The sequence below is a fragment of the Myxine glutinosa genome, chromosome 1 (genome assembly GCF_964187855.1).
Source record: "Myxine glutinosa chromosome 1, kmMyxGlut1.1, whole genome shotgun sequence".
NCBI lineage: Eukaryota > Metazoa > Chordata > Myxini > Myxiniformes > Myxinidae > Myxine > Myxine glutinosa.
Genome location: NC_136261.1, coordinates 128,629,444 through 128,657,361, shown reverse-complemented (window position 1 = coordinate 128,657,361; position 27,918 = coordinate 128,629,444). Strand labels below are relative to the sequence as shown.

The 27,918-nt window shown below is 44.3% G+C and overlaps 2 protein-coding genes across 7 annotated transcripts in view; one reads left to right on the top strand and one right to left on the bottom strand.

Moving 5' to 3' along the window:
• Positions 1-8,803, top strand: part of LOC137428366 (3',5'-cyclic-AMP phosphodiesterase 4C) — a 465,981-nt gene extending 457,178 nt beyond the window's left edge. For all 3 annotated transcript variants that reach the window (XM_078777044.1, XM_078777045.1, XM_078777050.1), the window contains exons 14-16: positions 1,474-1,596; positions 2,528-2,710; positions 6,218-8,803. In XM_078777044.1, coding sequence (XP_078633170.1) covers positions 1,474-1,596; positions 2,528-2,710; positions 6,218-6,649 — 738 coding nt within the window. In that variant the 3' untranslated portion in view covers positions 6,650-8,803. The remainder of the gene's footprint in view (positions 1-1,473; positions 1,597-2,527; positions 2,711-6,217) is intronic.
• LOC137428386 (DEP domain-containing protein 1B-like) overlaps positions 8,557-27,918 on the bottom strand; it is a 31,823-nt gene continuing 12,461 nt past the window's right edge. For 3 of the 4 annotated variants that reach the window (XM_068118310.2, XM_068118320.2, XM_068118315.2), the window contains 3 exons: positions 25,076-25,245; positions 24,791-24,967; positions 8,557-9,046 (listed from right to left, as the gene is read on the bottom strand). In XM_068118310.2, coding sequence (XP_067974411.2) covers positions 8,897-9,046; positions 24,791-24,967; positions 25,076-25,245 — 497 coding nt within the window. In that variant the 3' untranslated portion in view covers positions 8,557-8,896. The remainder of the gene's footprint in view (positions 9,047-24,790; positions 24,968-25,075; positions 25,246-27,918) is intronic. The other variant, XM_078777070.1, reaches the window with a different exon arrangement.

Below are 27,918 nucleotides of genomic sequence, written 5' to 3'. Positions count from 1 at the left end.
TGCACTTACATCAGCCAGAGATTCACTGCGAATCTGTAATCCGCTGACGCAATATGACCACCGTCACGTTTTATGCAAATTAGGTCACCATGACCTTGCCCTGACCTTTGATCTACACAGCCCAAAAACAAAATGTTGATGGGAATGTCCATGTTCAGTGAGGGTTGGAAAATTGATACCTGTTGAAACGTTTCCGAGTTGTGTTTTTTTTGGTGTTTTTCTGGTACTTTAACATGGGTGACTTCGTTACCATGGAAATTGTTATACGTCAACGGATTGCCGCCATTTTGGAAATGCGTTATCTGGCGCCCAGCCCGACAGAAATCGTGCATTTTAATAATCGGATTATCAAATCTGCTCGGAATTTGTAGATAACGTTTTTCAACTCGGTTGTGTCAAGTTTGACGTCACGTAGCACAAACACTTTTGGCCGTATGTGTTTTATACTCGTACACATGACGTCACTGTTACATTGACATGTACCGTCAAATAACATTACCAGAGGGTTGCAAAGGAAAAAAAAGTGACGCTGTCAAAGCTTGATGAAGATAGCTGAAAGCTTTCACGAGTTATCACACTCAGACAGACAGGGGTGAAAACATAACCTGCGTCCACCTTTGTTAGCGGAGGTAATAAACGGATGGCCCTTCTTATTAGTCCCCTAGCGGTGTACACCGGAGGGGACTATAGGTTTGCACGCTGTCCCTCCGTCTGTCCGTCTGTCCGTCTGTCAGTCTGTCAGTCCGTCACGCAAAGAACAGTTTTCTGGACTTTTTTTCTAAACTCTTAATGCTAATGATTTCAAACTTGGCACATGGTTTCCTCATGATAAGTTACAGATCAAGTTCGAACTTCACGACGTTTCGATCATTTTTGACAAAGTTATGGCACTTTGAACTTTGGTAATTTCCCCAACAGTTTTCCGGACGACAGGCTGCCGGTAGGGGACATGTATTGCAGCGCAATACTCAGAATGCTTGTTATTGAATGCAATATTCATCAGCCTCAATATTTCATAAAAATGAAAGTAATTCCTTGTAAAAAGGTTTTTAGAAACATTCTACTCGAGCTCTTCCATGAGCCTGGACTATGTACCGTACACAAAAAGTGCAGTTAGTCTGTGAAGTATTTTGGTGTGAAGGGTAATAGAGGTACGGACAGTTGACCAGTTCAAAAGAGCATTAGACAGGTTGCAAAAAAAATCTGAGGGAGTAGGTAGATACAACTATGAGTTGTAGTAACTCCAGGAGTTATATTGTTATTGGAGTTAATATCAGAGTTCAATCCGGTCTTTATCAAGATATTAGGGTTGGGCCTAGCAAGCTGGACCCAACCCTGTCGGCTTGCATGTAGTTTACATGTTCCCAAATTGTGAGCAAATGCAAAGGACGAAAACTTTTTCCAGATTGAAAGCAATGTGGCAAGAACAAAATGTTTGAAACGTTTCGTAAAGTTTGAATTTGTCATCATCAGGTCCTTGCCACAGACATGTCAAAGCACATGACCCTCCTTGCCAACCTGAAGACCATGGTGGAGACGAAGAAGGTTACGAGCTCTGGCGTCCTGCTCCTTGACAATTACACGGACAGGATGCAGGCAAGAAACTGTTATGTTGCTGTAGAAGGCCTCTTCTCTTCATTTGATTTTTGTTTGAATCCCACATTTGTTGCATGTTGAATTTGACGTTGGCAAATACAGCTCGTTTTTTTTTGGTGTTTTGCTATTGTTGTTATCTAAGACCCATGTTCGAGTTTATATTAAGATCACATGCAGGACCTGCGTCAGGTGACATCAATAATTAATCAATTTGCGTAATTGCATAACGGATCAATCCTAGATCCGTTAACGGATCCTAGATCCTAGATAACGATCTAGATCCTAGATCTAGGATAACGATCCTAGATCTAGATCACGATCCGGATAACGGATAACGATCCTAGATCTAGATCCTAGATCACGATCCTAGATAACGTATCCGGATAACGGATAACGATCCTAGATCCGTTAACGGATCAATCCTAGATCCGTCCTAGTAATCAATTTGCGTAATTGCATAACGGATATGGGATTTGAACCTGGATTGCTCACTCGCATCATGAGGCCCAGGTTCTGATGGGAATGTTATCAGGCTAAACCAAAGTGCTCCTGATGATGTGCACATTGCTCATCGCTTCTTCTTCTTTTCTTTTTTCCTTTGGAGTAGTACATTTATATTTGAATATTTCATTGCTGGTCTAGATAATCGTACTGCTTTATGAAACTTATTACAACCCAATTGCGGCCAGGGAAATGTACCTTACAATGAATGGTGCTGATGCTCCAATGAATGGTTGGAACCAATGTGCAAATTGATGATGAGACGAGTCTTTGACCGACTTTATTTAAAGGGGTAGTAGCCTGATGGAATGCATCGTAGGGTTAGGAAAAATTCTGACTTGTATTTTTTAAATTTATATTGAAGCAATATGGGTGTGATGTAGGATTCCAGTCTTACAATGAGAAAATACCCCTATCCCCCAACCAATAGGTGCTGCAGACCATGGTCCACTGTGCAGACCTGAGCAACCCAACCAAGCCGATAGAACTCTATCGAGAGTGGACCAATAGGATCATGGAAGAATTCTGTCAACAGGGGGACCGGGAGCGTGAATGCGGCATGGAGATAAGTGCCATGTGCGATCGGAACAGCGCCTCTGTGGAGAAGTCACAGGTACAAAAAAAACAAAGCAAATGCATATTTGAAGTTTTTATGTTATTTCCCAGAAATAAGCTCATAGAGTGCGTCTCGGTGTCCGTCCATACATACATACGTACAGTGCGTTCAGAAAGTGTTCAGACCCCTTCACTTTTTTCACGTTTTCTTATGTTGCAGCCTCATACTGAAATCGTTTAAATTCTTTTTTCCCCTCATCAATCTACACTCAATATCCCATAATGACAAAGAGAAAACAGGATTTTAGAAAGTTTTGCTAATTTATTAAAAAGAAAAAACTGAAATATCACATTTAATAAGTATTCAGACCCTTTGCTATGACAATTGAAATTTAGCTCAGGTGCCTCCCATTTCTCTTGACCATGTTTGAGATGTTTCTACACCTTGATTGGAGTCCACCTGTGGTAAATTCAATTGATTGGACAAGATTTGGAAATGCACACAGCTGTCTATATAAGGAGGTCGAAGGTCGAAGACAGGATTGTGTCGAGGCACAGATCTGGGGAAGCCGACAAAAAAATCTCTGCTGCATTGAATGTTCCCAAGAGCACAGTGGCCTCCATAATTCTTAAATGGAAGAAGTTTGGAACAACCAGGACTCTTCCTAGAGCTGGCCGCCCGGCCAAACCGAGCAATCGGGGGAGAAGGGCCTTGGTAAGAGAGGTGACCAAGAACCCGATGGTCACTCTGGCTGAGCTCCAGAGATCCTGTGTGGAGATGGGAGAAACTTTCAGAAGGACAACCATCACTGCAACACTCCACCGATCTGGGCTTTATGGCAGAGTGGCCAGACGGAAGCCTCTCCTCAGTGAAAGACACATGAAAGCCCGCTTGGAGTTTGCAAAAAAGCACCGAAAGGACTCTCAGACTGTGAGAAACAAGATTATGTGGTCTGATGAAACCAAGATTGAACTGTTTGGCTTCCATCTGGCCACTCTGCCATAAAGCCCAGATCGGTGGAGTGCTGCAGTGATGGTTGTCCTTCTGAAAGTTTCTCCCATCTCCACACAGGATCTCAGGAGCTCAGCCAGAGCGACCATCGGGATCTTGGTCACCTCTCTTACCAAGGCCCTTCTCCCCCGATTGCTCAGTTTGGCCGGGCGGCCAGCTCTAGGAAGAGTCCTGGTTGTTCCAAACTTCTTCCATTTAAGAATTATGGAGGCCACTGTGCTCTTGGGAACCTTCAATGCAGCAGAGATTTTTTTTGTCGGCTTCCCCAGATCAGTGCCTCGACAAAATCCTGTCTCTGAGCTCTGCAGGCAGTTCCTTCGACCTCATGGCTTGGTTTTTGCTCTGATATGCATTGTCACCTGTGAGACCTTATATAGACAGGTGTGTGCTTTTCCAAATCATGTCCAATCAATTGAATTTACCACAGGTGGACTCCAATCAAGGTGTAGAAACATCTCAAAGATGATCAAGAGAAATGGGAGGCACTTGAGCTAAATTTCAAGTGTCATAGCAAAGGGTCTGAATACTTATGTCAATGTGATATTTCAGTTTTTTCTTTTTAATAAATTTGCAAAACTTTCTAAAATCCTGTTTTCTCTTTGTCATTTTGGGGTATTGAGTGTAGATTGATGAGGGAAAAAATGAATTTAAACGATTTCAGCATAAGGCTGCAACATAACAAAATGTGAAAAAAGTGAAGGGGTCTGAATACTTTCTGAATGCACCACTGTACATTACATTACTGAAACAACATCTCTCAAACTACCCGCCCGATATGGACCAAATTTGGTACGATGTATCAGGACAGAAAGTTCTCATGGGGTTGTTCTCCCTATCCTGATGCGCTCCTATAAAGGGAGTAAACGAGGGGTTTCCCCCCAAATATTGGTATTTCATTCAAAATTATTCTCACAAACCTCCAGACAGATCCAGAACAAGGATGAGTCCCCCCTTCACTAGGGAAAGGGGCGGCTGTTAGTTTCCCAGATTACCGAGCTATTAAGATTCGGAGGGGTGTTTTTTTCCCAGATAACTGAGTGATGAAGATGTTAAATTCGTTTATGACTTGGAATAAAAGACTCATTCCACAATGGTGATTATTACAAAATAGACATTGAATTCTCCATCAGGAAGCAGTCTCAGATGGAAGAAAACTTTATCCCTTATTAATCCTCAAATTCTCATGGGATACAGCAGGTCCTCCCGCATAGTTCAGCAACAGGGGTTGTTGGGTGAAGACTGTGAATTGTGCAGTAGATGAAGTCAAAGAATGAAGGAAGGTTGCACGCTTTTCTTCGACTTTAGAGTATAAAGTGCGGCGGAATAAGACTTTAGGACGAGTGAGGAATATAGAAGTTGGTAAACGATGGTGAGATGAAGAAATATATTTAGACCTCATTGTATTGCTGGAATCCCAGAAAAAGGAGAAAAATGCAAAAAAAAAAAGTCTGCATAAACCTGCAGTGTCTGCTGGATCAGTTAGCAGCTCCAGCTCCATTCCTGCTTGCTTATCCTTCCTGCTTCTGATGTCCTCGGCAAAGTCATACCTGGCAATTCCTGCTTACTTGCGTCTTCATCAAACGGTCACACCTGTCACTTCCTGCTTATTAACGTCCTCAGTACTGAGCAGTCACACGTCGTCACGAGAGTGCCATGCCATCACTGTGTGGAAATGACTCCACAGATGGCCGCTCTGACGCAAACAATTTTGCCTCGCACCAACGTTCAACCCAGACACGACCACACTTAGGCTGGTCACTTTGGGTCACACCCCCAGTCCAGGGCTCATTCAGCATCACCTGCTCCAACTATGTAAATGTGCACCGTGTAGCGCCACCAGGTGGTGGTGGAAGAGGATATTACAATTTCCGTATTTTATTTGGAGAACGCTGAGGTGAAGCACTCTTCACATGGGTAAATTTGTCCTGCCTCCCTCTCTCCCCTCCCCATCCCCTCTCCCTGCTCCCTTCCCCCCAACCTTCATCTCACACTCCCCTTCCCCACCCCCCCCTTCCCCCCCCCCTCCCACTCACCACCCCTCCCCCCTCCCACTCACCTCCATCCCCCCCCTCCCACTCACCTCCCCCTCCATCCCCTCTCCCACTCCCTTCTTCCCACCCTTCCTCTCCCACTCCCCTCTCCCACTGCCTGCTCCCCAAGCGGTGTCTACCCCACCAGTGTGTTTGCCACCAGTGTGTCTGCCTGCCACCAGTGTGTCTGCCACCAGTGTGTCTGCCACCAGTGTGTCTGCCACCAGTATGAATGGAAGTCAAAATTAAATATTACTGTGCCTACAATTGGTTACGTATGGATCATAATGTGAATTACGAATATGCTTATTGTGACTGGGTTGGGGATAAGAGAGGTAGAATAAAGGAGTAAGGAAAATCTCATAGATGGAAGGAATCTGTGGAGATAAAAAAAAGGATCATTTTGCTGATGTAATAAGTGGATTGCCCCGAATGCATGTTTTTGGTGTGTACGTGTATACATGCATTTGTATTTGGAGAAAACTTTGGCTGCAACGAGTTAATGCCTCTTCAAACACCGCAGGTTGGTTTCATTGACTACATTGTGCATCCTCTGTGGGAGACATGGGCAGACCTGGTGCATCCAGATGCCCAAAACATCCTCGACACTTTGGAGGAAAACCGCGATTGGTACCAGAGCATGATCCCAGAGAGTCCAACCTCACCGACCGCAATGTGGACTGACAGTGGACCTGAATCCCAGCAGCCATGTGCTGAAACTGAGAGCCCGTCCTGCCTGACAAGATACCTGTCGGGACGGTCGGCTCCAAATCCCCCCCTTGGACCCAACGGCGAACGCTTCCAGTTTGAGCTAACCCTTGAGGAAGAGGATGGAGAAGGTGATGAGGAAAAAGAGGGTGTTTGTGACGAGGACGAACTGGCAGAGGCTCAGGATGAGGGTGGGACACCCGAAGACGAGAGCTTGAAAGACGGAAGTGCAGTGGTTGTAACGTAGTGCAACCGTTTTCAGGTCTGCGGTTACTGCCACCCTGTTCCTGTCTCACTGAAGAAGTGCAGCAGAACCTTAGCATTGGATATCCTGCTGGGAGCATGCCAAGTGGAGAAAATATTGTATCGGATCGATTTGGGATTCTTCGTGTCACTCGGGTGGACAAATGCCAATGGAGTCGACTTGCGCACTCACCGTCCTGCCCTCTCCTCCTTTTGTTCCCTCAAGCAGGTAGATCGAGAAAACCCAACTGAACACCTGGCCGTATGTGTCCCCCACCTCACATCAGCGGTTTAAATATTTTATACAGGAATTCCGTTGAACTGGTGTAACCGATTTCAAACAAAAGCCTGTACATCCGCTCTCACTTCTAGAAGCTTCTTGCGCACGGCAGCCATCTTTGTTTGGTTTTCCTTCCTCCAATTTATTTTTGTATCACCTGTGAGCACTTGCTTTTTATAATTTTCGTAAGTCGTGTACGTAGGGGTTCGGGCCTTTAGCAAGCCTTACAGCGAGGGATCCCAACCAAGTTGCTGTGTTCACGTAGTTACCGTTCATCTCGTTTTAAACTTATTTGTACCTTTGTATTTCCACATTGCAGCTTCCGGACGACGTCGCACACTGTGATGGCTTTTAATCCAATCATATTGTCCGCTTTTGAAGTCTGCCTTTGTCTCTCGGGCCAGAGCGGAAACTGATCTTCAGAACCGTCGCCTTGCATGTTGTTTACATGCTTAAAGTTAAAGACCATGAACATGAAGGATAGGCTTGAAGGCCTTAGAGACCGAAGTGTCTATTGTGCCTATGCGTTTCTTGTCTAAATAGGGTAACATGCTTAACTAATCGTCATTGTGCCACTTGTTGAAAATAATGTATAAAAATGAAGAATAAATGTGACGGGGGCAGCAGATTTAAAGAAATACCTGTTTACTTTGCAGTTTTTGTAACCGACTTAGGTAAACTGTTTTACTTAAAACGATTTCCTTCAATTTTTCCCTCGTACCTCGCGTTTTGTTGCGCCATCACGAGTCGTGGCTAGTCTATGGATACAAAATGGCCAGTAATGGCTAGTCTATGGATACAAAATGGCCACGACAACCCCCGACTCCACTGCCACCAATTTAACACTTACTGACCAGTGACCTTTAATTGTTGCCCGACTGCCTACTGAAATAAATAACTTTACACAATGTATACGATAGTTTGGTTTGTTGTAACACAGTAATAAACATATAAATAATTTAACTGACTTTATGCTTTTTGCTTAAAGTTTTTTTTGTTTTTTGTTTTTGTTTTAGAAATTTTGTCGAAGTGAGGATGTGTTTTGTGCCTATAATTATTTTGTTGTATCACTTCTCTGCACTTTGTGGTCATCGTAGACGCAAGTCAGAGGTCGAGGCAATTTCGGAAAACGCGAACTTCACTCGCAGCTCAGTCAGGCATGGCCTAGCTCAAAATGTATAACGAGGACAAAAACACGACTGTCCGAGCTATTCCTGTCTCTCCTTTCTTGGACACTGGAGTTCATGGAATGCTTTTGAATTGTTTAGTTTGAAAGCATTTACCTGGATAATCCTCATGCAATGATGCTTGTACATATGGTATCTTATTCTGTATTCAGTCGAACCTAATTATATAGATAAGTTGAACCATAAATGGAGGTAAAAAAAAAATGCACCACTTTCTTTTTTATTTTACTTTGTGTAACAACAACCAAATATTCATTTTTTTTCTAAGGACAGATCGTCTGACGTCATTATTGTACTCCCGATGGTTTTTCAGTCTGCATTGAATGTTCATGTCTCTCCTTGTCTATATTGTCACAAAAGCATTTAAGATTACCTCTCCCGCCCCCACCCAAACGAGAATTAGAGTACACGGACACGACACACAAATAGTGATACAAGAAGATGGTGTTTGTTTATCTTTACTGTGCCATTTAATATTGTGACCTCACATATGTCCACCAAATGTCAGTTTACAGTTTTCTATTTATTGTCTGAAAGTGTTGTATACAATGAGAGATGAATAGACAGAGGCTCTTTTACAAGCATTGTGGTGGCTGACATTTGGAACATGCTCTTTGTTGTAATCTCGTCTCCAATTTGAATGTCCACAAATAAAGCAATAAAATATGCACAAAAAAGCATTGGTTCAGTAGCCGTCTTTGGTTGTGCAGCTTATTCTCGCGCTCCCCAAATTGCCAAGGATATAGCTTTGGTAACGACTTCAGCTTTTTGCACAAAGGTGCCCTCAGTGCAGGCCAGGGAGCTGGCGAAGGTGGCGAGCGAGATACTTGAGTAGTGGAGGCTTGATCTGTGGCAATGCCTTGCGTCTCGACTCGGTGCTGCGCGATGCTGATGAGTGCTGCTTCCCCTTCCCTTCTCGCTCCTGCTTTTGAAGCTGCCAAGGAAAATAAAAAATGGGCAGTGATCAAAGAGCTCAGCATTTGAAGCAGAGGAGAAGATTTCTGCAACTGGCATGCTTAAGATTCCAAACAATCGGCAACAGTAGAACCGACCATTAAAATCACCTACAGACGTATTTCACCCAAATTGTGGGCAAACGTTCGTCTGGACTTTGTGTGATACCTCATCAAAATGTGGGCTTTTCCTTGAACCAAATGTGCCTGACCACAACTTCAATCTTTATGATGATCTGTTTTAAATGCCCAACAATCACATCTGCCTATAAACCAACAGGGAAAGTAGGCTATCTTAATGTATGCACATTCCCTTCAGATATACACCCTGGGTTTGAATCCTAACCCAGCTATAAACAGTCGGCTGGTGTTTCAAATGCAATGCGAGGCATCCATGTGCACACCTTACATCAAAAGGACATTAAGCTGGAGGATCCCTCTGCCAGCACTGATTGTTGGTCGACGTTAAATATCCCACAGTGCCTTTTGTGAAGAGTAAGCCACTCATGGCCAGCACCCTCAGCGAAATACACATTCTGGCTCCGGTGACTGCTGGGAAGGCAACAGCAAGGCACCTCGAGTAATCTTTGCCAAGAGACTTGAGAGCGTCAGTACTGCCGAAGCAGAGGATGGTGCATTGATTATAAACCATCATCCCCAGACTTTGCATCATAGAGCATGCTATTTGAAAACTGGAACACCACTCTTCGACATCACGACGTCGACCTATATGCCTCCGCCCACATTACAGCATTATAATACTTGTACCAAGTTTGATTCAAATCCATTCATCTGTTCTGAAGTTATCACATTTTTACCTGGCATGACCTATGACCTATGACCTTGACCCCAAAATTTAGTCGGTTCATGTTTACATCATTATACATGCCTGTACCAAGTTTTAATTTAAATCCCTTCAGCTGTTAAAAAGTTATCACATTTTTACCTGACATGACCTCTGACCTTTGACCTCTTGTTCTAATCAGTTAACCTTTACATTATTATAATACTTCTACCAAATTTGAATTAGATCACTTCAGCCGTTCTGAAGTTGTAGACCTATTACAGACTTTGACCTTTGCCCCCAAAATCTAATCAGTTAATCTTTACATAATTATACATACGTGCACCAAGTTTGAATTAGATCACTTCAGCTGTTCTCAAGTTATAGACATTACAGACATTGATCTTTGATCTCTTGACCCCAAAATCGAATCGGTTCATCTTTACGTCATTCTACATAATTGTACCAAATTTGGTGAGAATCCCATCACTGGTTCACAAGTTATCACGGTAACAGGATTTTTACCTAACATGACCTCTGAACTTTGGCCTTTGACTTCATGACCCCAAAATCGAATCGGTTAATCTTTACCTCATTATACATACGTGCACCAAGTTTGACTAAGATCCCTTCAGCCGTTCTCAAGTTATCGCGGTAATGAAAACCTATCACGGCTGGAAGGACGGACGGACGGACAACCTGAAAACAATGCCTCCGGCGACTTCATCAACTGAGACATAAAAATACAAGCCAGCTATAAGTTTGGTTACATTTCAAGAGTTGGCCATTGTGTGCTGGTTCCCTAGTGAAATTCCCTGCTTGGGCAGGGGGTGGGGGAGAGTGGGATGGGTGCGGGATGAGGGGAGGTGATGGTGGGGGGGGGGGGGGGTAGTATCAGGAGGTTGGTAGACTTCCAATGGAGGAATAGAATGAGCACTCCATCGGTTTAATAAAATACAAACCCTCAAATAAAATCTACAAAGATACAAACTTATGAACCTGTAGAGTACCTGCCAGTCATATAAGATTTCACATTAAATAAAACACATTCAACTTTTGGACAAAATTGGTGATACAAAACTGACCGACTCAAAATAGCCTGTTTGTGATTACTCGTCTTATTGTTTTCAGATAGCTTGTCGCAAAATTGTTATAAACTCAGGCCTTGGTTTAACATGAATGTATTGCATTTTATAATGGCAACATCCGTGACGACTCAATTTTCAGAACTTGAAAGGGTTTCACAAAAAGTAGGCATAAGATTTTCAGGTTGCTCCACGTGTAGGTCGAATCCGCAACTGCTCCTTCCTCAATCAGCTAAGTTTTATTTTTCTTCCATCCGGTGTTTTCTGTTATTCATTCGCCCCTCTGGTGCTGTTTGTGTTTTCGTCCAATTTTCCATGTTAAATTGTACCTTGTGTTGTTGAAATTATTTTGGGTAGCTCAGTCCTACTCGTTGGATAGATGATGAGCAAAATCTTTCACTTTTGAGGTTCTCATTCTGCTTCTTTTTTCCGAAAGTTTTGGCCTTTCTGCCTCCAACATTATCCTATGCTCCTTGCTTTAAAAATTTTTTTTTTAAACCCAGGTATATTTTACAAACCTGGTCCTCACCAAAGCATTTGGTCCATCAACCCTCCTCCTGTACCGACAGCACAACATTTCCCCCGTGCCTTCAACAAATATTCCTTACACCCAACCGATGATTTTATCTCCGTATGTTCAATTTGGGAATCTTGGGCAGTCCATTTTCCAAATTTGGCTGCTGAAAACAATCAAATACCCTCCACATTCTTTTAAGGTGGCAAACCCCCTCGGTAGGGGGAGGGGTTATGAAGTTTTGAAGGTGGTACCCTCACCCACATCCCATAGAAGACCATGTCCTTCCAACCGCACGCCTTTCGTGTGTCCTCCACTTCATTCCCCCTCTCTACCCTACCCTCTGAGAGTACACAAAATAGATCATTATTAAATGTTTTTAGGAAGTTAAATTTTCTTTTTTTTTTATTAATAAAAATTCTTTTTCAGGCTGCACTCTTGATTGCTGAGTAACTTACAGGGAAAATTATGAAGTGATCTTGGTGTTGCACAACGCACTTCAAATATTTTCTCATATATATATATATATATATGTACATATATATATGTACAGACTTGGCATTTAATATGGAATTTTTTTTTTTCTTGACTTGGGTTTACTTTCTGAACTCGGTATATCAATCTGGTGAGTTTCTTTTACGCTTCGGTGATTTCTTTGTTAAAAGAACCTTGTCACTGATTGTCTGTCGCAGTAAGAAGTCAATAACAGGATTATATTGTTACGGCCCGCGGATAAGATTTTTTTTTTTTTTTTTTTTTTTTTTTTTTTTTTTTTTGTATACAAGATCGAGGCTCGTGAAAGAGCGAACATTTATCACACAGAAAGACAAACAGACACATAAAACAAATAACATCGGGAGCGGTAGACAAGATGGGGAGAGAGGGGGAAGGACACAAACACAACATTTGAGAGCAGGGACCGAGAGACATGGAGACATCGAGAGATCTGTGGGAGGGAGAGGGCTTTGGGGGGGGAGGCATGTGAAGGGGGGGGAGGCATGTGAAGGGGGGGAGGCATGTGAAGGGGGGAGGCATGTGAAGGGGGGGGGTGGGAGAGGTATAAACATATGGACACTGCCAGGATTTCCAGGAAATAAGTTGGAATTTCAAACAAGGTGGATCTGGGGTGAATTAGTGGGGGTAGAAAAGATCAAGGTTATGGATGGGGGAAGATAAGAGATGGTGGTGAACAGCTGTTTTAAAGACCTGGAGGGAGGAGAGGGATTGAAGGGAGTGTGGGAGTTTGTTCCACAGGCGGGAGAAAAGAGGAATGAAAGAGTGAAGGTGAGCAGAGAGCCGAGATTTCGGCAGTTTAACCATCAGAGGGTTGCTGGCAGATCTTGTGCGACCTGTAGGAATATTTGGGGGACAGAGCACAGAGAGAGCTGGGGGAGCAAGGCCGGAGAGGAGTCGGTAGAAGACAGAAAGACCACCTACCTGCCTGCGGTGAGTGAGTGAAAGGCCCTCAGAGATAGCTTCATCGCGGGAGATTCCAATGATTTTGAAAGCTTTGGATTCAACAGCGTGAAGCCGAGCCAGGTGTGAGGCAGGAGCACCAGCCCATAGGGGAGAACAGTATTCCATTGAGCTGCGGATGAAAGCCTTGTATGTGGTGAGGAGCTCAGGTGTGCCGAGGAAGGACTTCGCACGACGGAGGATGCCCAGTCGGCGACTGGCTTTGGAGGCCAGCTTGGAAATGTGGTTTTCCCAAGAAAGATCATGGCAGATAGTGAGACCCAAAAGCTTGAGTGACAGAACTTCTTGGAGAGGATTGTTGAGAAAGTAGATGGGAGGGTTGTCCAGTCGATCTTTTCGGAGAGACATAGTAAGAGAGTGAGATTTGGCAGGATTGAAAGACGCACTTTGTGTTTGTTGTGTTTGTTGTGTTTGTGTTTGTGATGTTGTGTTTGCCGAGCGGATGGCCCCGCGGTCGTACAGTTACCCCGACTAACCCGATTCCCGAACGTTGGCCGGATCGCGCCACAGCTATTCAATATGGAAAAGACAAAAGCGACACGGATGTGAAGAAGAAGAAGAAGGCGAAAAGGTTGGAAATACTACTAAATTTATTCCTACTATATACAGGCTCAAAATAACCAAGGAAGAAGGAAAGATAATAAAATAATATACAGAAGAATTAGAGACAGTGCAAATTCCTTATACAAGCTTAATTAAATCCCCAGGGACAAAACAAACAGAACAAACTCACGTACACAAAAGGATGGAAAGGCAGGAGGTGGATGGCTGGAGGGAGAGGAAGGTCCAAGGGGGTCCTGCAGCACGATCGGCGCGTTTAGCAGCCGCCGTTCCTTCGCGGCCCTGCTCAAAACCGCCGTCCAGGCCCCAAGCTGCTGTATCTGCTGCTGTGGCCGCCGCTGCTGCTGCTGTTGTCTGCTGCTGCGGCGGTGGACGTCGCACGCTTTTCCAAGACTACAACAGGCTTCTTGCTGTTAACTACTGCTCAGTCCAACCTTGGCGAGCAAGGCGACAAATAGCAGGCTTTGTGCTTTCCGGGATGTCCTCTCCTTGGATGTTCTCTATGTTCTCTTTCTTGGTCCAACCACTCTTTCTCTCTCTTGGTCCAATCACTCCTCACCACCGACCACTGACGACCACTGATGACCACCGACGACCACCACGACCCAACTGACGACCACCGACGACCCAACTGACGACCACCAACGACCCAACTGACGACCACCGACGACCCAACTCACGACCACTGACGACCACTGACGACCACTCCCTTGCTTCTTGCGCGCGCGCCTTTATAGCGCCTGCGGCGATCAAGCCGCCGGCCTTCAGGACACGCCCATCGGTGTGCTCACCTCGGCCCTGGTTGGTCGCGCGACCCTCTGGCTCCGCCCTTGATGACGACGGGCGGGCACGCCCGTCTTCCCCGACCCGAGCACATGTTCAATGGTGGTTTTGGAGGGGATGTAATTGGCAATCGAGGCTTGGCAATGAAAGTTTTGGGAGTGGGAATGGGAATGATGAATGAAGGGACTCTGTCTTATTTCACTTGGTGCAATGGAGTGTCATCTTAATGGGAGACAAGGCCTTACCCTAATACACATAATAAAGATATAACTATCGAACAGGGGTATTCTATGATTGGCTGACGTGTATGCTTTATGGACTAATTATGGGACGCCCTTTGACCTTTACACTACGGAGGTATTTACAAGGAATCATTACATTTTACAGAGGGTGATATTTACAACAATTTACTATACAATACAACACAATTTAAAAAAAACACAATCCTCGTAGCCGCAACAATATCACAGGTGGTGTGACAAAATGTACGGACAGGTACATTTGATGATTGGCTTCACAATCGGGTATATAAGGGTTGTTGCGTTCTGTATTAGTGGAAAACAACTGCTGCACGTCTACAAAAGTTATTGCCACTTCCCCTGGAGATGGTCCGTCAACTCGACAATGCTGTTTGTCATTTAGTGGTGGCTTTATGAAATTCCGGCATGAAACAGTGTGCTATTGCTTGGCAGTATGGCATCACTCAAGGTCAGGTGTCAAAGATCCTGAAACGAAATGCTCAGAGGGGTGTCCCTACTCCAATACCGAGGCCAGGACGTCCCCGCAGAACCACAACGAGGGATGATCGCCAGCGCACCGGTTAGTCCGCAATGGCCGTACCAAGTCAGCTCATCGCCTTAGGGCTGAGTGGCAGCAACTGACAAATGTGCCTGTATCCAGAAGGCTAGTCAACAAACGACTGGTTCAAGCGGGCTATCGTGCCAGGCGTCCCCTGAGAAAGCCACGTCTGACCAGACAACACCGCCAGCGCCGATTGCAGTGGGCCAGAGAGCACCGTCAATGGCAGCCAGGACACTGGAATCACGTGATCTTCAGTGATGAGTCGAGATTTCTGGTCTATCGTCAAGATGGCTGCGTCTGAGTGCACAGACAAGTGCATGAAGCCTACAACGAAGATTGTATAGTGCCAGGAGTCCAAGCTGGAGGTGGTGGGGTGACCGTTTGGGCTGCTTTTCATGCAGGGGGCAAAACTGACCTGGTTGTTCTGAATGGAAACCTGAACCAGTTCAAGCACAGGGCCATTCTGGAAGAAACATTGCTTCCATTTGTTCGTGCAGCCTTTCGAGGAAACTTTGTCTTCCAAGATGACAATGCACGGCCTCATCGTGCTCGCATGATCCAACACTTTCTTGCTGATCGTGGTGTAGAGCATATGGAGTGGCCTGCCATGTCCCCGGATAGGAATCCGATAGAGAACTTGTGGGCAGAATTAACGCGTCAAATCAACAACTTGGACCAGCAGCCTGCCTCTGTGCGTGAATTGCAGCAGGCTCTTGTAACTGCATGGCAAGCGATTCCTGTCCAAACCTTGGCAAATCTCGTGAACAGCATGCCTCAACGTGTACGTGCTCTCCTGAATGCTCGTAGGGGTTATGCGAAGTACTGAACTGTAATTTTACTGTCCGTAATCCCAGTCGTAATTTCACTTTTGTTTAAAAAATTTTTTGGCTAATGTGCAAAATAAGGAGATACTTCTGGAAAACGCACAGAAGTTTAACATTACTGTCCGTGAATTGAGTTCGATATCAGTTTACATCACTTTCAAGGATCAATTTATTTGCTTCGAAATGTCAAATGTGGTTTTTGTTTCTTTTAAAGGTCACATTAACAAAATCTAGAATAATTTCAACATAATTCCAATGAACTTTTGGTTGTAAGTCATCTTGAAAAGTAAGTTCACCCCCACAAAAAAAATATTCCATATTAAATGCCAAGTCTGTATATATATATATATATATATATATATATATATATATATATATATATATATACACAAAGAATTAAGTTAAGCACCCCTACACAACGAATTAAGGTAAGCACCCCCTAATATATATTCTTTGTGTATATGTATACATTGGCATATATTCTAAGGTATGTGAGATCAAATAATGATTGGTATGACATTAGCAATTATCCATTGATGAAATTGAGTGATCAAAGTGAAAAAAGTGATTGGTTGAGTCAGTGATCCGATCACGTGGGTCCTACACACGTTATTGACGCAAAGATCGCTAGAGGTCTTCTCAGAACAATGACTGTACGTTAGAAAACATAAACGTCATCCACACTGTCCGTGATGGACCTATAGCTCCATACTTAAATTGAGGTGAAAATATGCCTAAAATTCCCAAAAAATTTCACCTTAAATTATTCAGACTAAAATATTGAAACCGGCATGATTGTTATGTTTTTATGTGACCATAATATCACTTCTCCAGAAAATATAGCAATATCATGGGTATATTACACTGTTTTGACGACAACAAACTTGTAATGTGCGAGGTTGTAAAAAAACGGGGGGGGGGGGGTGCTTAACTTAATTCTTTGTGTATATATATATATATATATATATATATATATATATATATATATATATATATATATATATGTATATATGTATATATATGTATGTATATATATATATATATATATATATATATATATATATATATATATATATATATATATATGTATATATATATATATGTATATATATATATATATATATATATATGTATATATATGTATATATATATATATATATGTATATATATATATGTATATATATATATATATATATATATATATATATATATATATATATATATATATATATATACAGTTTTAATCAATGATGGTTTTGGGTGTACAGGATGTTATTGGATGAAGGAGGGGAAGGTAGCTGGAGGCTGGAGCCTAACCCATAGGCCTTCAGTGTATTTTTACACAATTTCCATAACATGGTGTTTTCCAGAAAACTAACCACCATGTAAATAGAGGGTTGTATGTATAAAGCTTCATACATAATACTTAACGTTAATGTGCATGTAGGGGCAAGGAGGATTCAATACCAGTTGAAAAACACAAATTTCAGATATACATGTCGACAACGGTTTACTCTGGGAAAGGTACTATGGAAAATGTCATCAGTAAATTAAAGTGGAATCTTAGCCATTAGATGTTTTTTCAGATGCAATTGAATATTTGGAAAGAGGGATGGAAGGGCGGAGGGAGAGGAGGGAGGAAGGGGAGAGGAGGGTAGGGAGGGGAAGGGGGGGAGGGAGGTGAGAGGAGGGGAGGGAGGTGATAAGGGGGGTGGTCAGAGGTGATAAGGGGGGGGGGGGGGAAGGGAGGTGAGGGAGAAGGGAGGTGAGGAGGGGGAGGGGGGAGAGAAGGAGGAAGGAAGGGAGAGGGTGGGGATGATAGGGAAAGGTTGGTACTCGTAACCTATTCAAACGATAATCAAATCCAGTCGAAACACGTTTGATACTCCTGTATTTCCACACAAATAACCCGCCCCTTTTTCCCCCGCCCCTGGAGAAAAAAAAGAAGTGTTCTTGGAAAATCCCAGGCACGTATACCCCATGAAGCCAGCTTTCCTCTCCACATGAGCGGAGGTGTGTTCAGTTAAAGTTTCTTGTCGAGCGCTTGCCAAGTGGCTTAAGCACTCCATTCAAAACAGTTGAAAAAGAACAGCTGGCTTGGTAACTGAACACGCCCATGGAAATACACGATCTCCATATTCCCAGCAGCCGGTTCGGCTTTGTTGTCAACGTCCAACGAAAAGCTCCTTTAAAATACAACTGGCAAATAAACAATTGAAATTGAAATGAATATTGTTACGGACGCGGCTAGGATGTTGTTTGCCGAGCGGATGGCCGCCGTGCCCGAACAGTTAACCCGATTCCTGAACGTTGGCCAAAATCGCGCCACAGATATTCAATAGGGAAAAGACAAAGGCGACACGGATGTGAAGAAGAAGAAGAAGACAAAAAGGTTTGAAATACGATTATTATTTATTACTATTTACAGGATTGAAAGAAACCAAGGAAGAAGGAAAGATAAGAAAATAAAGCAGAAAGAGGGACGGACCAGAAAGACACAGTGAAAATACCAGCTTATCTAAACAGGCTTAACTTATTACCCAGGACAGAACAAACAAAACAAACTCACGTACGCAAAAGGATGGAAGGGCAGGAATCGTTTGGAGGGATGAGCAGGTGGAATCACAGGGCACAGCGAGCAGGTCCACTCCGGGCGGGAAGCGAGGAGCCGGCAGCTCCTTGTATTCGGCTTTACACCGCACACCGGCAGGGTCATTCGCTGCCCCGTCAGCGCTTCACGCGGCTGGTTGAAACGGGGCTGGTTGAAGCGGCTCTTTGTCAAAGGCTTTTCGTATCTCTCACGCAACAACCACCCAAAGGCTTTCCGTATCTCTCACGCAACTCCGGTGCAACTCTCAACTCTCTCCCGGTGGACTGCCAACCCTCTTACGCACCTGGACTCATCTGCCGTATCTCTGGTGTATCTTCTCCCAGCGATCGTCGCACCCTTCTCCCATACCTTCAGCGCGGGTGTGACACGCCCTCATCGGTTTCGGTACCGCCCTCCCCCCCCGTGCTCTGTTTCGTGACCTTGTATGGCAATCCCACGGGCTTGTCTCCTTATTTGGGCATGGCGCCGACGGCACGCCCCTCGTGGCGAGCCACGGGCTTGTTTCCTTATTTGGGCATGGGGCTGAACAGCCCCGCCCTTCATGGCGCGCCCTGGGCTTGCCTCTCCCTGGCGACCCCGCCCCTCCTGTTCAAACAGAGCACGGAGCACATATTCACTATAGCAGCGAAATGAGAGGGCGTGCACCCCACGCTTGTGAACTGCTTTACCCAGAGATGGAGAGTTTGGCTGGGAAATGGAATTATTGAAGGGGAGCTATTCTTAATTGATTCGGTGCAATGGAGTATTAATTAATGGAAGACAAAGCCTTACACTAATACACATAATAAGGATATAACTACTGAACAGGGCTATATGGTGTCCTTCGTGTATGTTTTATGGAATTAATTACGGGAACGCCCTTTGACCTTTATACACAGACTGGAGGCAGGAGGGTCCAGAATAAAACAATAAAAAAAATAAAAAAAACAATCCTCATATCCACAACAATATCTTTAGAAAGGGTTGTTGTTGATAATTAAAATTTACTGTCCACAAACCACAGTGGTTTCCGGTACCGATGCGAATGGAAACCACGCTGCCCTTCCATTGGAAATGTATAAACACCCTGCAGGTTGTTGAACTTTATATCATTCCACAAAATAATCCATACCATTACAAGTCCCTGCCGTACAATGTCTGCTGTAGGCAAAAGTAAGAGAAAACGTAAAAGTTTCACAGCCGAATTCAAACTGAAACTTTGTCAGTTTGCAGAAGAGCACGATAACAGTGCATGGCCATTTATTTGATTTACAGAATAGGAAGAAAATTTACCAATACCTTAAATAGCTTGGGAATTAGATATAGAGATGTAGGGAAAATGTGAAAACTGTAATTGAAGATATTACAATTAAACTTGCCAAAAAATGGCTCTGTGATCAAAAATGATCACAAAATAAATAAATAAAAACTTGCCAAACATGCTCTCTCCTTGATCATTTACTTTGGTTCCCTGTGGTGCGTCACGTCCCGTATGGTGAAATATCGTATAACCCGCACACACGAGTATACCCCGCAGTTGGAATTTCTGGAACGAATTTAACATATAGCCTACAGGTTAGTTGTGTGAAAATACGGTACTTAGCCAATGGGCTGTCCTAAAATTGATTTTAAATACTATATAGAATTGTCAATGGCTTAGCTTTCTGGAATTGATCGAAATTATGCAACTGTGAGTTGGAGTATTGCATTGCACAAAATTCACAATAAAATTAAAGTCATATATATTTAGCCAAATCAATGGCTGTGGGGTTTATCTATTTATTACATATGCAAATATTGTACATGAGCACAACACACCATTGCATTGCTCCCAAAACCAAAAGCAGTTACATTTCACCTTGTATCGTTAAACCAGCTGTTTGTTTGGATGTGAAAAGCGCTTGTACTGGTGTTACGGATTCGTCACTTCCGTTGTGGTGGTTTTCATCCACTGTAAACATTTTTGATTCCATGTACTATTATTGTTTTCAAAAGGTTTGTTGTTTATGAACTGTTTTCAAAAGGTGAAAAAGTTAGAGTTAAAAGAAACCGGGAACCAGATCGGGAACCGGACGAGGAAGAGGAAGAAGAGAAAAAAAGAAGGCGGAGCGAGTGGAGTTGGACAAGAAACATAGTTGCTTTGCGGTCTGGAGCGAACGTTGGCGAGCAAGAGTCACGAGTGAACTTTGGGTTTCCCAGGAAAGGAATTCCTGCGACAGAGTTGTTATCGCTGTGACAGATCAACCTGCGTGTCAGGTTTTGTGGTCGATTCCGAAGAGAATCGTTGGACTGCCGTTACGTCTCAAGTACGGGCCGTCGGCCATTTTGACTCGCGCGCTTTGCGCGTCGAGCAAGGTTTCTCTGCTTCGCTTCAACCTTTGCGCGGCGCGCAAGGTTTTTCTTTGCTTGACTTCAGCCGTTTTCACCGCATTCAGACGTATCTGGTGTGTGTGTACAACGCAGATTTTGAAGGTAAATCTGAGGTTCGCTGACTGTGAGCCTTGGAACGTCCATACCCGAGGGTGTGACTTCCCAGTCGCCTGGATGGGGCCTTTGGATTTCCCAGTCGCCTGGAGGGCGCCTTTGGATTTCCCAGTCGCATGGAGGGCGCCTTTGGATTTCCCAGTCGCCTGGATGGGGCCTTTGGATTTCCCAGTCGCCTGGAGGGCGCCTTTGGATTTCCCAGTCGCATGGAAGGCGCCTTTGCACAGCTTTGGCAGCAGGACTGTTACTGCCAACCCAACGGGATTCTGGTCTCGATTGGACATTGATCTGTCGATCGTTGGAGCAGATCGACTTTGGCTTGAAGCCGGGGAATAGAGACATTGGGATTCTTCTTCTTTTCGCTCACTTGGAGCACAGTGAGTTATATTGTACGAACCTGATGGTACCATCATAGTAATGATATACTATTTGTTGTTAGTAATGATATGCTCAATTCTCCCCAGTCTCCCCTACTGACCTCTCTGAACTCCTCATCGGAATGAAAACTGCCACCTGCACTCTTGACCCCATCCCCTCCAGCTTTGTCAAGGCCTCCCTTCCTGCTCTCTCTCCACTTATCATTGCAACAATAAACTCCTCCCTGTCTACAGGCATCGTCCCACCATCCCTCAAAATTGCTGCTGTTACCCCCATTCTGAAAAAACCTGGACTAAACCCTGACACCCTAAATAACTTCAGACCCATCTCCAACCTACCCTTTCTGTCAAAGGTTTTGGAACGCGCTGTAGCCACTCAACTCAAACATCACCTCTCTGCCAATAACCTGTATGAAACATTCCAATCCGGATTCCGCTCCAACCACAGTACTGAAACTGCTCTCCTCAAAATCACCAACGACCTTCTCCTCTCCTCTGACGCTGGCAACCTCAACATTCTCATCCTCCTCGACCTCAGCGCTGCCTTTGACACCATCGATCACACCATCCTCCTCACCCGACTTGAAACCACCTTTAACATTACCGGCACTGCCCTCTCTTGGATTAAATCATACCTCTCTGACAGACGTCAGTTCATCTCCATCAATAACTGCAAATCCCCCACTGCTCCCCTCCCCCAAGGTTCAGTTCTTGGCCCCCTCCTCTTCATCCTTTACCTGTCCCCCCTCGGTCACTTAATCTGCCGTCATGGTCTCCAATTCCACTGCTTCGCCGATGACATCCAGCTTTTCATCTCCACCAAGTCCATCTCCACCGCCACCCACTCTATCCTGACAAACTGCATCACTGAAATAAAATCCTGGCTTCAAATCAACTTCCTCAAACTTAACTGTGATAAATCTGAAATAATCATCATTGGCCCAAAAACGCTCACCAAGTCCACCCATAACTTTGCCCTCAACATCGATGGTTTCCCAGTATCCACCTCCCCTCACATCCGGAATCTTGGCATCATCTTTGACCAAACCCTCTCCTTCGACAAATACACTAAACAGATCACAAAGACAGCCTTCTTTCACCTGAAAAACATCGCCCGTCTCCGTCCATCCCTCTCCTCCGTGGCTGCAGAAACCCTCATCCACGCCTTCATCACTTCCCGTCTGGACTACTGCAATAGCCTCCTTTATGGTTCACCCTCAACAATCACCAATAAACTCCAATACATTCAGAACTCCGCTGCCCGTCTACTCACCCATTCCCGGACCCGTGACCACATCACCCCCGTCCTTTACAAGCTTCACTGGCTCCCCATCTCCCAGAGAATCCAGTACAAAATCCTCCTCTTGACCTACAAAGCCCTCCATAACCTGGCCCCATCCTACCTGGCTGACCTCCTCTCCAGACACACTCCCACCCGCAACCTCCGCTCTGCTGGTACCAACCTCCTGACCCCCCCCCCCATCCGGACCAAATTTAGATCCTGGGGGGACAGGGCCTTCTCCATCGCTGCTCCCACCCTCTGGAACTCGCTACCTCACACCATCAGAGACTCCTCCTCACTCACCACATTCAAAACATCACTCAAGACCCACCTGTTCAACACTGCATTCAACATTTAACCCACAGCATCTAACCCCTGACTATCTCCTCTCCTTCTCCCTCCTTTGTGCTTTGAATATTTCCCTATTGATTCTTCTTTTTTTGCAATTGTTTTTATGTTTTGCTATGCATTATGTTTTGCACTCTGTCAAAGCGTCTTTGGGCTTCCTGAAAAGCGCTATATAAAATAAATGCATTATTATTATTTATTATTGTTGTACAATTGATTACTATTGTTTTTGTACTGTTATTCTTGTGTGATCTTAATACAATACTTGTTGGTTTGTAACAATTGGTGTGGCTTTGGCTTCACCATTGATATACAGAATAACACATTTTTCTGCCGTGACTCCTCTCGGGGCTTGGAGGTACACCGTGACCAGGGAGTCGGGGAGGAGCACGTAACACTGGCCAGAGTTTAACTTCTGCAAATGGGGTAACAGGTTTTAAAATTTCTAATATTTTGGTGTTATATCAAGTTGAAGCTGGCAGATATAAGTACCGTACTGAAAACTCTCCGCACGTGTCCTTTTCTATTTTTGAGGTATGCACTCGTCTCTGATCTCCAGCCTGGGTGCGAATGTATAACCCGTCATCCTAATGTTTGAAAGGCAAGGTGATTCATCAATGTGTGACGTCCATACATTAAGCCAGAACATCTGTATGCTTGGTCGGCGGACGTTAAGGATCACACGATGTTCTTTGCGAAGAGTAGGTGAGGAGCACCCTGGCCAGATTCCAAATTCCTGCTCACTCAGTCGAGTAGCCTGTGTGGAAGTAGTGACCCATCCAAGAATGTAACACAATAGCCAACAAACTGCCTTGGTAGCCTTAAGTGCCCAACAGTGTGAGGAGGATTAAACAGGCAAACGGAATTGAAATCGATCAATAGGATTCAAAAATCAAAAGGTCGATTCATAAATTCGTTTTCCTTATTGGAATCCACCATTTCAAATGTAGTGATCATAACTTTGCACCAGCATTCTTGTCAACACAGCCATTGCACCAGGTTTGCACCAGCTTTGCACCAGCATTCTTGTCAACACAGCCATTGCACCAGCTTTGCACCAGCATTCTGCAACCCTCTTATGGTTAAACTGCCAAAATCAAGACTCTGCTCACCTTCACTCCTTCATTCCTCTTTTCTCCCACCTCTGGAACAAACTCCCTCACTCTCTTCAATCCCAGTCCTCCCTCCAGGTCTTTAAAACAGCTGTTCACCACCATCTCTTATCTTCCCCCATCCAAAACCTTGATCTTTTATTCCCCCGCTAATTCACCCCAGATCCACTTTTGTGAAATACCAACTTTTTTCGTGGAAGTCCTTGCAGTGTCCATGTGGTTTTTACCTCTCACACCCCCACCCCCTTCCCACGCCTCCTCCCCCCAAGCCCTCTCCTTCCCACAGATCTCCCGATGTCCCTGCTCTCAAATGTTGTGTTTGTGTGCTTCCCCTTCTCTCCCCATTTTGTCTACTGCTCCCCTTATTATATTGCTCCCCTTATTATATACTTTGTGTGTCTGTTTTGATTTTTTGTGTGATAAATGTTAGCTCTTTCACGAGCCTCGATCCTGTATACAAAAACAAACAAAAAAAAAAAAACACCGCATGCTGTACTAATTTCAGGCACCGCGTCAGTTCAAACTGATCTTTGTAAAGAAAGTGAAAAATGGTCGATGCATTTGGTCAAACTTTCCATGGTTTATTTATACCCAACGATCCAATGCCAAAAATTTGTGCTTTCAGGTGTGCAGGTGGAACCAGAAACAAAATAAATCAGGTGATGAATAAGGTGAAGGATAAACCTTGTGACGGTGATGCTGACCTGTAGTGACGAGTGGGTTTTGTGATGCTGTGCCAGCTGTACCAGGAGCTCCGCAGGCACTTGCGTGACTTCGTCGGCATGGTCCAACAGGAAGGATGTTAGTGCATGGTTTAGAGTCTCATCACCCTCCCCACCATTTGGTGAGCGCAGCAAGGCAGGACTTAAGTTTTCCACCACCTATGGCACAGTTTGGTCATGAGCAACGCAAGGTGCAGCACAAGTATACTGAGACATTTAATTGTGGATCAAACAAGTGGCATGCACAAAATAATCGGGAACCATTACTAGGGCTCGTGTTCCGAGTCCAGGTTCAAGTGGTGGCAGGTCTACGTTGCTGCAGAGACGTGCTGCTGTACGTAGCAGCAGCTGGAGGTATCGGCGCTGCCATGGGGGAAGCAGGAGACACAAAAGCTGCACGGCAAGGAGCGCTGTGGCTTCACATGTCGGATGCTTCACTGCAATTAGAGGAAGAAATGATAGTTGCACCGTCATGATTATTTAAACCAAGTTGTGATTAACAGGAAAGATCGAGAGTATGGGAAATATACACATATATATTAATATAAGGAGCCGTATCCATGTGTAATGCTTTTTCGCACGAGAGAATAACATTTTTTTTACATTTTAAACTTGCTTTTACCTGGGATTGAACCGCACTCAATAGTTTAATAGTTGGTGACTTTAACCAATCAACAACGGTGACCTTTACACACTAAAAACATTGGTTTTTATTTATTATGATATGGGAGGAAGAGGAAGCAGGACTTGGAGCACTGCCATAAACAAAAACAAAGACGAACAGGCACTTTGTGAATTATATATAGAGTGGAAGAAGTACGGAGAAGCATTTAGGGGAATTGCAGAAGTGTTGTGTGGAAGGACATCAGGAAGGGGTACATCGTCAAGGTATAGAAACCAGGTTTGATGAACAGAGGAAGTAGCTAAAGCAGTTGGTGAAAAGAAGGAGGTGTGGAAGAGGATATAGAATATCGAGGATAGAGGAAGCCAGTTGACGCACCTGTATGGGCAGGACAAGTATCATGGCGTGGCCCTACTATCTATTGCTGGGAAAATACTTGCCCACATCATTCTTAATTGCATGTCGCCAACAATTGTCAATGGCATCACTGCAGAAACCCAATTCGCCTGTCGTGCTGGACGTGGCATGACCGATATGATGTTCTCTGCTCGTCGACTTCATGAAAAGAGCAGAAAACGACATCACGATCTACAGTTACGTGAAAAAGTAAGTACACCCCATGCAACGTTTTGACTTTTTCAACATATTTCAACATACAGCTATTTGATCTTCATTTCAACAATATTGATAGATAAAGGTGATATAATATAACAAATATCATGAAACATTTACATTTTGTAGACAATTGTATAATTTAAATAAACATAAATGCAAATTTCGCATGTGGAAAAAGTAAGTACACCCCTACATTTATTACCACTTCAAATACCTAAAATTAGAATCAGGTGCACCAGCTCAGGTGCAAATGATTAGAACATCGTTAGAGAGGATCTTGGAGGAACCTGTCTTATTTAAACCTCAGACATTTAGTTTGGTTTGCTCTTTGTTGTTGAAGTGTGCGGCGTCACCATGCCTAGATCAAAAGAGCTCTTTGAGGCCTTCAGAAAGAAGGTTATAGATGCTTATGAGTCTGGGAAGGGATTTAAAAAGATCTCTAAACAATTTGAAATCAATCATTCGACTGTCCAGAAGATCATCTACAAGTGGAGAAGATTCCAAACAACTGCCAACTTGTTCAGGCCAGGCCGCCCCAGCAAGTTCAGCCCGAGAGCAGACCGGAAGATGCTGAAAGAAGTCTCTAAGAACCCCAGAATGTCATTACGGGACCTACAGGTAGCTCTTGCCACTGTTGATGTCAAAGTGCACGAGTCTACCATTAGAAAGAGGATGCACAAATTTTATCTACATGGGAGGCGTGCCAGGAGGAAACCTTTGCTGTCCAGAAAAAACATCAGGGCAAGACTAAAGTTTGCCAATGAACACCTCGGCAAAGACCAGCACTCCTGGAACAATGTGCTCTGGACAGATGAGTCAAAGGTTGAGCTATTTGGCCACAGTACCAGAAGACATGTTTGGCGAAAACCAAAGACAGCATTTGACCACAAGAAACTGATACCAACTGTAAAGCATGGTGGTTAGCCAGGGGAGTTATGGTAAATCAGGTGCGGAGAACAAATATTCATGGAGGCGGCCTGGAGATGACTATGGGGACGAATCTGATACCGCGACTTTTAGGGATCAGAAGACTACAGTTCCAAGACAGACTTATCTTCCGGGGGGCCCAATGCAGACCACGAGTTTTTCCTCCCAGCCTACTTGCGCTTTTTCCAAGAAACCTGGGCATTTGATGTCCCAATGTTACGCCCTGAAAAGGAAAAATCAGGAGCGGAGTCAAACTAGTGCAACTCCGAATGCATTGGCAAATGCGAGAAATCGTCCTTGGAGGACAGTGCTTTGTGAAGGTTCCCATGCCAAAATTACGGCATCACAGAACGACCTTGTTCAAGAGGGTTACAAACCTTTTATTTCAGAGGGGTTTGTGTCACTGGATGGAGACTTAATGAACCAGAGACCTGTTAGGGTATTCAGGGACAAATGAGAACTAGAACCGAGTTCAGGGACAAATGAGCTAGAACCGGGTTCAGGGACAAGTGAGAGCTAGAACCGGGTTCAGGGACAAGTGAGAGCTAGAACCGGGTTCAGGGACAAGTGAGAGCTAGAACCGGGTTCAGGGACAAGTGAGAGCTACAACCGGGTTCAGGGACAAGTGAGAGCTAGAACAGAGGGTGTTTGAGGATAATGTGAGCCCATCTGTTGGAAAGTTGAACCTCAACCGAAGGTGAACCTTGCAACATGACAATGACCCTAAACATACCAGTAAATCCACCAAGGAATGGCTGGAAAGAAAGAAATGGAGGGTTCTGGAATGGCCAAGTCAAAGCCCGGATCTAAATCCCATGGAGATGTTGTGGGGGGATTTAAAATGAGCTGTGCATGCAAGAAACCCCTCAAACATCGCACAGCTGAAAGAATTCTGCATGGAGGAGTGGGCAAAAATTTCTCCCAGTCGATGTCAGAGACTGGTAGA